General features: G+C 44.6%; 1 protein-coding gene across 1 annotated transcript; it reads right to left on the bottom strand.

The window, feature by feature from the left end:
* Positions 1-1,579: 1,579 nt before the first annotated feature.
* On the bottom strand, positions 1,580-3,593 carry ADRB2 (adrenoceptor beta 2). The gene has a single exon (XM_020283706.2). The coding sequence runs from the start codon at positions 3,366-3,368 to the stop codon at positions 2,112-2,114; it is 1,257 nt and encodes a 418-aa protein (XP_020139295.1). The 5' UTR covers positions 3,369-3,593; the 3' UTR covers positions 1,580-2,111.
* Positions 3,594-10,425: the final 6,832 nt, after the last annotated feature.

Genomic DNA, 10,425 nt, shown 5'->3' with positions numbered 1-10,425 from the left:
GTGGGGCCCAGAGCAGTACAAAGAGAATGTGATAATAGGTATGAAAACTCTTGGAGAAAAAGCAAAAGTGCCGAATGACACACACTCTCCAATTTGCCCTGGCACCTTCCAAAAAACACGGGTGCCTAACATTCTCCTGAGAGCTCAGCCCAGATAAGCCCCCACTGAGCTGACAGGAAGCAGAGAAGGCCATTGCTTTTCTGGTTAGGGACCTTGGCTGGGACAGAAGGGAAGAGAGGATTGGAGGCAGCTTCGGGAGCCAGTGAAATGGCAATGAACCCTGCAGGCGGATCCTCTCCAGCCCGGCGTTGCCAAGGAGGACGATCCACTCCATCAGACCTGGGCCAAGCTCTGGCTCAGACACACAGGCAAAAATAGAAAGGGGCCGGGAGAAGAAATGTGTTTACTTTTGTGATTTCCCCTAATGCGCCTCTTAATAGTATTATAATCTCTCCACACACAGGCAGTCCTGACCCACAGGCCTCCTCCATTGATAAGCCCTCCCCAGCAATTCACGTACAGCCCTAAAGACTTCTTAACATCTCGTGGTCACTATCTGGGCAGCTGGAAGGCCACTGTAGAAGGCAGCATGGTGGAGCGGAAAGAGTGTTGGCCTAGGGTCTGTCGCCGATTGGGTGAACTGTGAAAAATCCCTCTGAGGCACAATAAAATAAAGCTCTTGAATTAGAATCTAAAAATCTGTTTAGATCTTTAAAGTTTGTATCAGTGACTGTCAACCAGGGGTGATTTCACCCCGCAGGGTGTATGTATTGGCCATACCTGGAGATAGTTTTGATTGTTATAACTTGGGGTGCTACTGGTATCTACCGGGTAGAGGACAGGGATGGTGGTAAACATGCTACAATGCATGGGATACCCCCCAACAAAAAAGAGTTATCTGGTCCCAATTGCTAACAGTGCCAAAATTGAGAAACTTTGCTTTATACCAAAGTGAGAAGAGTCAACCAGAGAGGAAAACAGGGACGGAAGGAAAGGAGGAGCAGGGGTTGCAGCCCTGTTTCTAGGTCATGAGGTATTCATCAGTTATGTGTTTTCCAGCTTCTCTCTCTGTGACCAATGCCCTTTTATTTTTCCTCGGAATTACAAGGCCAACGTTTGAGCAGCTTTTTCACAAGAACATCTTCCTTATCCTTAAAATGCCAAGCCCCGATGCAGCACAAAGAGCTCCACTATACGACATGGCAAAGATATAAATATAAGCAGTTATGAAACAAGTAGAACTGGAAGGTGGGTGGTGGGGGCGCACCGAGGGACAAAGCATATGCCCATAACTCCGCTCCTATGAGTCAGTGTTTCTGCGGTAACAACACAGAACAACAACCGTGGGGCGAGCCGAGTGATACCGAGAACAGGCGGAACTGATTTGGGGCACAAGTGTCAGGAGAGATGCCGGTTTGCAGCAGTAGATTCAAAGGTAAATGAAAGGGTTAAGCAATCAGTGCATGTCATTCTGGTATCCTTCCACATTAAGTCATTGGGCAGTTATTACAAATAGTTACCTGTGGTTTCCAGCAGGGGAGGCAACGGCACTCCGGTTAAGGGGTTTTGGAGAAACAGGTGCAATGCAGACATAACCAAACAATTTATTTACTGTAAACTTTAGACTTTGCTCGGGAAAACAACTGAAGCTGCCCCTCAAGTCCCTGCCTATGACACCCCATTTGAGCAAATAAGAGGAGCGGGAGAGAGTCCATGTTCACAGATGAGAGGTCCGAGATACTCAAGAGCCTTAAGTCCAAGGGTGCAGGAAGGAAAATCTCCTTCAGATACAAACTATCAGCAGCAATACATTACTCCTAATACTTGACCAGTGAGGTAGATGCAGGAAAAAGTAATCAAAACACAGCAGACCCAAGTCCTCGAGGACTAAAGCTTTTCAGACATAAAGTTACAAATTCTGTGCAAAGAGGAACTGAACTGTACAAGACACACTCAATTTACAGCTTAAAAAAATAAAAAAAAGGCAGAAGGGTGCCGTTCCTCCTGCTTATCTCTATACAGTTTTATTCTAAACTTATTACACTCAAGTTAAATAGTCTATTTAGTGTTCTTTTGGTGGGGAGGGAATCTTAAAAAATAGAAAAACTGCTTTACAGCAGTGAGTCATTTGTACTACAGTTCCTCTCCTGTGAATCAATGCTATCGTTAGGCACAGTACCTTGACACTTCACAAAGTCTGCCGTGCCTGGGGGGTCCTCCCGCAGCAGTTCGTTTTCTTTCTCCTGCTCCACGTGGTAGGTACTCTGCTCCCCTGAGTACTCGGTTTTGCCGTTGCTGTTGTTGGAATAGCCATTCCCATAGGCCTTCAAAGAAGACCTGCGCAGGCACAGAAGCTCCTGGAAGGCAATCCTGAAATCCGGGCTCCGGCAGTAGATAAGGGGGTTGAAAGCAGAATTGACATAGCCCACCCAGTTCAGGAGGATGTAAACTTCCTTAGGGATGAGGTTGTCCTGGATCACATGCACAATGTTGACGATGAAGAAGGGCAGCCAGCAGAGGGTGAAAGTGCCCATAATGATGCCTAACGTCTTGAGGGCTTTGTGCTCCTTCAAGCAGAACTTGGAGGACCTGCGGAGTCCGTGCCCGCTCCGCCCATCCTGCTCAACCTGGCTGAGGTGCTGTGAGTGGAAGCGGCCCTCAGATTTGTCGATCTTCTGGAGCTGCCTTTTGGCCACCTGGAAGACCCTGGAGTAGACGAAGACCATGATCACCAGGGGCACGTAGAAGGACACGATGGAGGAGGCAATGGCATAGGCTTGGTTCGTGAAGAAGTCACAGCAGGTCTCCTTGGCGTAGCAGTTGATGGCTTCCTGGTGGGTGGCCCGGTACCAGTGCATCTGGATGGGCAAGAAGGAGGTAAGGGCTGACACGATCCACACCATCAAAATGACCACGCGGGCCTTATTCTTGGTCAGCAGGCTCTGATACTTGAAGGGTGATGTGATGGCAAAGTAGCGATCCACCGCGATCACGCACAGGGTCTCGATGCTGGCCGTGACGCACAGCACATCAATGGAAGTCCAAAACTCGCACCAGAAGTTGCCAAAAGTCCACATTTTCATGAGGATATGGCTGGCCCCAAAGGGCACCACTGCCAGGCCCATGACCAGGTCAGCACAGGCCAGAGAAGTGATGAAGTAATTGGTGACCGTCTGCAGACGTTCGAACCTGGCAATGGCTGTGATGACCAGCACGTTGCCAAACACGATGGCCAGGACGATGAGCGACATGACGATGCCCATGCCCACCACCCACGCCTCGTCCCGTTCCTGCGTGACGTCGTGGTCCGGCGCGTGGCTTCCGTTGGGCGCCAGCAAGAAGACGCTGCTGTTCCCTGGCTGTCCCATGGCGCGCAGGCTGGCAGGTGAGCGCACTGGCTGCCCGCGCCTCAGCGGGCGGACCTCCGGCGGGGCGCTGCTGCGGGCCGTGGGCGGACGCCTGGAAGCCTCATTCAGCCGCCGGGGGTGGTGTGCTGGGGGCGCGTCCTGCACACTCAGCTCGTGGGGTGCTCTGGGCTCGCTGTGCCCGCCGGTTCCAGCCTGCGCTCTGGAGGAGCCGCCTCGGAGTGCGCTCTGCCCGTTATGTGCACAGGACTTTAGGGGACCTGCCCTCCCGGTGACGTACAGGAACTTTCGGCCAATGCGGCGCCGGCAGCCCCGAAGGGGCGAGGCACCCTCCCCTTCCCTCCCCTCCCCTCGCCCGCCCGCTCCTGGGGCTGGCCCGGGCGGGGCCCAGCTGCTCCCTGGCGGGCGGGCCACCACTCCCTGCGGGCTACCCTGGCTGGCCCCAGAGTGTTAAAGCTGGGACGAGCGTGCTTACCAGTCAACCGGGAGCTCCAGGCTCTTCTGTGGCTGCTACCTGTCTGTCCCGGGAGGCTGCGCGGCCTGAGGTCTCAGGGCGGAGCGCCGCACACGGACACTCCCCTACATTCGGAAAGAGAGAAGAGAGTGCCCACGGGGACACGCACATACAGGCACAAATGCACCCGGACAGACATGCTCAGACTCATGCGGAGCCACAGACACTGAGACACACCCGCCCGGCGGCACTGACATGCACACTCGCGCGCGCGCACACAGAGCCCAACAGGCACAAAGTCACCCCTGTCCAACACGGAGACGCGGCCAGAAACAAACACAGAAGCACCCAGAAGCACAAAGGCATGGTGACACACGCAGTAGGAAGTAAACACATACAGACGCTCGCTTGGACGCATGTAGAGAGAGACACAATGTCCCCATCCAGGTGCTCACAAACCCCCTGAACCCTAGCACTCACGCATGCCGCTGCTGCCCCCTCCCAGTAAGCCGGTATATTCCCTTTCAAACACTTGGGAAGACCTCAGGAGGTGGCTTCAACAGCTGCCGATGATGATTTCCTGAGCACACTCACTGTCAAGTACTTTTGGTGCCCTCCTGGGGAATTTGCAGGTATCAAGACAGATAATTTTACCCCTTGGATTTCTTTCCGAAAGCTAGGGTATGCGTGTATGTATTTGGGAACTTGGGAGGGACAGAGAAAGTTGTATGCTTTTGTGTTTCATTCTTGGGAGTGTGGCATCACTCGTTATCTGTTGCACTGTAGAGGCTTTGTAAATGGGATAATTTTCCTTTAAATACAATTTCTTTAATGACCCTGTTGCAACTAAAAATAATTCCTTTCATCTGTTGGAGTTTGTTAATCTGTTGTGTTGAACCATATGAAATTGCCACTGTTCAGTGTCTCAGACTTACAAAAAGGGCAATTTCATATGGTTCTGGTGATTAGGAACGTGTTAACATTAATAATATTTTGGAACTACAGAAAACAACAGACGATTCTTACTTAAAAAAAAAAGTAAGACCAAGCATTAAAATTAAGGTCTTTGTTCGTGAAATACTATCCTCTGCATCAGGCATATGACTTCACTGCTAAAAAGAAATTAATTATCAGGGTTTGATTTCCCATGTATTAGTGGTGTCTGAAAAACTGAAACTATTTCATGCAGTGTAACTAAACATACTTTGCAGATTACATAATAACATAACAATGGCTAACATTTAGGGAACATTCTGCTATGTACTTTTCATGCATTATTCTATTTAATCCTTCCCACAGTCCCATGGGGGGGGGAATTATTTTTAGCATAATTCACAAATGGGGCTCAAATGGGCAAATAACTTGCCCACTGGCAATGGCCAGGCAATGCCGGAAGCTAGATTTGAACCCAGGTCTGCCTAACTCTAAGGCCCATCTTTGAGTTTTTTCAGTGTACTGCATCATTACATGCTGAGAGGAGCAGAAGTTAGGGAAGAAGCACTACAACTGGAATCCTAACAGCCAAGTTCCTTATTCACCTGACTTGGAGCTTCCTAGTTTGCTTTGTTAAAGGGAAATCACAAAGAGGGAGCCTAATTTCTTCCACCTCTAAAGGAGGAATAAAATCATTTCCACTGGAGTGAGTGAGAATCAAATGATATAACTATATACGTGAAAGTGCTTTCTCACATATAAATGTAACACAAATATGCATTGTAAGTAAAGTTTACATGAATTACTTAGTAATTTAGAATACATTGTTAGTCTTCTCTAGTAGAACAATAAAATACTTTAGGACAAAAGTAATTTGGATGTTTATTCTAGAAGTAAAGCTCAGAAACAATATTTAATCTACCCTTTGACTTCCTTCAATAGCAGAAACTGTCTTTTTGAAAGACAGATGCCTTAAAAAACAAATATATTTCCCATAAAACCATAAATATTAATTAAGGATCTGTTATGTTCACATAGTTTGCAAAATACACCCACCCCATATTTGTGCTTTCCAAAATTGGCTCTGGTGTGATGCCTTTTAGGAAGAGGCAGTGTCTGTTATGCAACAGTGTTTCTTTAAATACACATCCACAATGAATTGTGGAACTGAACCATTTAAAATCTCCTTCCTGTTTGCCAAACTATGGAATAAATAAGCATATTGTTTAACCTTCCAATAACAAAAAATGAAAGAGAAAACTCTTGTAGGACAAATATTGATTGATGATTTATTTAGAGATATATATACAAGTCACTTAAAAGTTTAACTTAATATTTTGGGAAACACCTTTTTAAAAATCCCACGAACACTTAGTCAAGAAGGAAAAATGCTTATGTCAACCAGGACGTTCTGGGCCTTTGCCCACCAGTCTTGACAAACGGACACTCTGGCTCTCTGCAGCATCACCAAGCTGGGAGAAATTTCAAGATGCTGTATTTTCACCAAGAATCTTTTCTCCTGACCTCCTTTGAGAAGTATAAGGGTAGAGAAAGTTAGACTGGGGAAGGGTTTAATAGATCTTTTAGTATATTCTTCCCAGTTTGCAAATGAAGAAACTGAAGTGAAAAAATGAGAAGTGTTCAATCTAAGGTGGTAGGGCAAATTTGGAGTCCAGATCTGTCTCTTGGCCTCACGAGTTTTCCCTGCTCAGCACTGTCATTTCATTTTCTAGCAGAGGAGTTTGAGTAGCTTATTGTCTTTGTGACCTTAGAGAGTTAATGCGTCAGTTGAACTGTAAAGTTCTTAGTAGACTAAATACACCTTTATCTGATATAAGAAAAAGCAATCTCTTTTATGGTGATTGATAGTGTCTAATTACATATTTTGTCAATACCTTAAGACACTGGTTTGTTGTTTCTTGCCTGCCAAACAGGAAAAAAAAAAAAAAAAAAAACCCACATTTGGATTTACCTAATGACTATTTAAGTAGTAATAAAGCTAGAGAATGCCCCTGCTCTGATAGCTGGACAGGTTAGGAAAATCTTATCTTGGGTCTTGGCTTAGATAGGAGTCCTTCCATCTTTATGATCCTCAAGCAGATAAACATCTATAGATTTCTTTCTAAATGATGGTTTAACATGCTTGTCTTTAATAATATTTCTGTACGGCATTATCTCATTAAACTTAAATGAATTAAAAGAGATTGAAAGTGTGTAAAGTATTTAGCATGATGTCTTGGAAAAAAAGATTACTTACTGTTATTATCTTATTTTTGAATCAAAATATATAGAGAAGGTACATTTATCTTATCAAATTGTATGTGTGGAAATACCCTTCAAACATGGATGAGTAATTTATTTTTAATTTGAATTGCTGTGAAAAAGAACCAAAAAAGGAACAAAACTTGGTTCCTTAGAAAGATGAATGATCCTGAAAATGACTATTATCATTGACTTATATAGCTAGACGGGATGATGTCTGTGGATTTTGAACGAAGCAGCTCACAATCTAGTCAGCTCTTTGCACAATGGATCCACCAAAACTCCTGGAGAGCCATCTCTAATGATGGTAAGCTCACCAGCCCCTTTCCTAGATGTGTATTTCTCTGACTATCCAGATAGTGAACTGAAATTCATCTTCTTACAACTTTTACCCATGGTTCTAAGTCTGCCCCCTTGAGGCCACTCAAAACAAGTCTCCTCTCTCTTCCCTGACTGTTGTGGAGCTTTGGGGACAATCCCTTGAAGTTCTCTGGAGCTTTCTCTTCTTCATCTTAAATATTCCTTGTTCCCTTGGGTCTAGAGTCCCCTTTCCCATCATGGAAAACCTCTTTTATTCATGCTTGGGTTTGTCAATGTCTAAACTTAACATCAATACCTGGAAAGATCCTAGAACAAGTCATCAAACAATCCACTTGCAATCACCTTGGCAACCATAAAGTAGAGCAGAGCAACCAGCAAAGCTTTCCAAACAGCTGATTATACCAGATGAATTTAATTTCCTGCTATGCTAGAGTTTTTATGAGACATGCTAATAAATTCTCCACATCTTCAGGGCACCGAGCAAAGGGAGATGGAATTAAATTAAAGCAGGGGAGACTTTAGTTGGCCATATAAAGGACTCCTTGGCCTGAAGAGAATCAGTCATTGAAAGGGGCTAAACTCTAGCAGAATTTCTCAATTGAGATTTTGCAAGAGAATTTAACCCTACAGAAATTATTTGAGTGACTACTCTTCCCAGTTCTTCCAAGGATAGGGCATTGGCTGTTTCCCTCCTAGGGACAAAAGAGAGAAATTAAGTCATTGCATACAATGTCATGGATGCTTTAGGGCACAGTGCTTAATTCTCTTGCTGAATCTGAGAGGGATTGCTTGGAGTCTCCTTTGGGTATAGGAATGAGCAGTGTGATGATGAATATATGTGATGTTATATATATATACATATATATATATATAACAGAAGCAGTTTGGCATAGAAGAGAGTGCCCACATGGGGGATTAGAAGACCTAGGTTCTAGTCCCAGAATAACTACCACGTTCTGAGTAGTCTCAAAAAAGTCACATTTCTTGAGGCCTCAATCTTCATCTATGAAATGGGAGGTTGGGCTTGTTGATATCTAAAGAACATTCCTGTTCTAAACTGAACAAACCTGTAGTGGGAAGTAAGTACTTTGAGGGCCACTGACAAGAGGAGTTCCGGATTCTGCAGAGCTACTGTGCAGTAGGCAAAAAAAAATTGCCAATATCCTACAAAACAACTTGGTAATGGGTTCCCCCACCCCCATATTTTGGCTATTCACATCTCATCATCATGATTTCTGCTATTCTAAATAGTAGGCACACTATGATATTCTAAACTATTGATTCACTTCTGAAACTCAAATACATTTATTTTTAAAGAAAATTTTATATCACTGCAATTACCACACGTGGAAAACTGCTGTCATTTGCCTTAAATAGAAAGTAACCATGAAAACAAAACAATGTTAGTAAATTCTGGCTAGATTTTGTCGCCTGCCAAAATTCTGAGCCCGAGGCTTTCTCTCTTTTTATTGAAAAGAAAGATTAGCAAGTGCTAGGGAGGTATTAACGGTATTCTAGCCAAATAGGACTTTCTCCATCTATTTAAAAGATAGAAAATTGAAGAAGGAATAACTCCTAAGTAGTACACTGTTATTTAATACATGGTTACTGAATTATTTAATATAATTTCTTATTACACCTGCAGGTATCTCAGCCTTGGACTTGAACTAATGGGATACACTGCTGTGATGGAGGAAGCGTGGGATTTGTAGCTGAATGGATCTGGGTTCCAATCATGGTTCTGCCCTTAACCAGCTGTGTGCCTCAGGCAATATGCGTTAGCCTTCTAGGCCTCAGAGGGTACAGGTGTAAAGTGAGGATAAAATGCATTGGATGATTGTGCAAGGAATAGAAGGAATGGATGAAAAACTAGGTTTGGAAAAGAAGGGAGAGAACCAACAAGACAATAGATCAGCAAAACTTGGAATGGCTGCAGGGTGAGTCAAAGGAATGGAGCCTTTACCAAGCAGGGTACTAGGTAAGCAGGTCTGAGTGCGGCTGTAGGACAGGAAGGGGTGACGAGTTCCGATAAGACCGTATTGAATTTGAGGTTTTGGTTGGACATCAAAATGGAAGCTAAAAATATCATAATGAGTAGGAGATAAAGAGATCTGGAGTGATTTGTCCATGGGTGGTCACCATGACGGTACGGGTATTCCCTGAATAGCAGCACTCTTAGAGGATGTTTCTGATCATTAAATGAAACAATGTGTTTAAGGAACTTAGCACGGTGTTTCCAAAAAATGTTTATTATTGTCATCATCATCATCATTATTATAATCTTGGATTTTCTAGGACAGCTTCAATTTCTGCAGATTACATTAGTTTCTCTAAGGGTAGTCTTTCAAGTGAATAAATAAATCGATCCAACAGGGGAAAAAATCCTATGTACATATCAAAATACTAACAGTGTTAACCTTTGGGGTGGATTTGGAAGGATAGTTTATGTTGGATTCTCTCACAGCTGCCTCTGAGATGAAGATTTGTGCACAGGGGATTGAGGAAGGAAAGCTCCAGAAAGAAACGAGTCAGGAAGTAGGAGAAGCAGCTCAGAGAGGGAAAGAAGCAACAGCAAAGACCCAGACGTAGCCTGCTTCTGGGAGCAGCTCTGCAGCAACCCCGGAGCCAGCTGCCTGGTTCCAAGTCCTGCCTCCTCCTTTAGGGTTTTACAGTTCTCAGCTGTAAAACCCTAAACATGTTACTTAATCTTCCTGTGTCTCCCTTTCCTTATCTGTAAATTCAGGCTGTTTATATTATCTCACAACCTCATAGCGATGTTAGAGAGATCAAAAAAGTTAATATTTGCAAAGTGGTTAGAATTGGCCTGGCACATAATTAGTGTTCAATTAATTATTGATAGTAAACCTAGAGGAGCTGTGGAAAAGTCTCCGAGCTATGGTACTCAAAGATCCCACAGGGAAGGGATTTTTCATGCAACTTCTTGGACTGAAGAACCCCAAACCCCAATGTGCAAAGTGTCCAGAGCTGGAGGTTCCTCTCCACCCCCCCCAAAAAAGGAAATGCACAGTGTCTTGTGGGCCCCCGGAGGAAAGTGGAACTGGGCATCTAGCAGTGTCTCCCGGAGGTCAA

Source organism: Microcebus murinus, chromosome 21 (genome assembly GCF_040939455.1).
Source record: "Microcebus murinus isolate Inina chromosome 21, M.murinus_Inina_mat1.0, whole genome shotgun sequence".
Taxonomy (NCBI): Eukaryota; Metazoa; Chordata; class Mammalia; order Primates; family Cheirogaleidae; genus Microcebus; species Microcebus murinus.
This window is presented reverse-complemented; position numbering and strand designations above follow the sequence as displayed.

Excerpts from the sequence above, each read along its gene's own strand:
- ADRB2 (XM_020283706.2), bottom strand. The coding sequence starts at position 3,368 with ATGGGACAGCCAGGGAACAGCAGCGTCTTCTTGCTGGCGCCCAACGGA.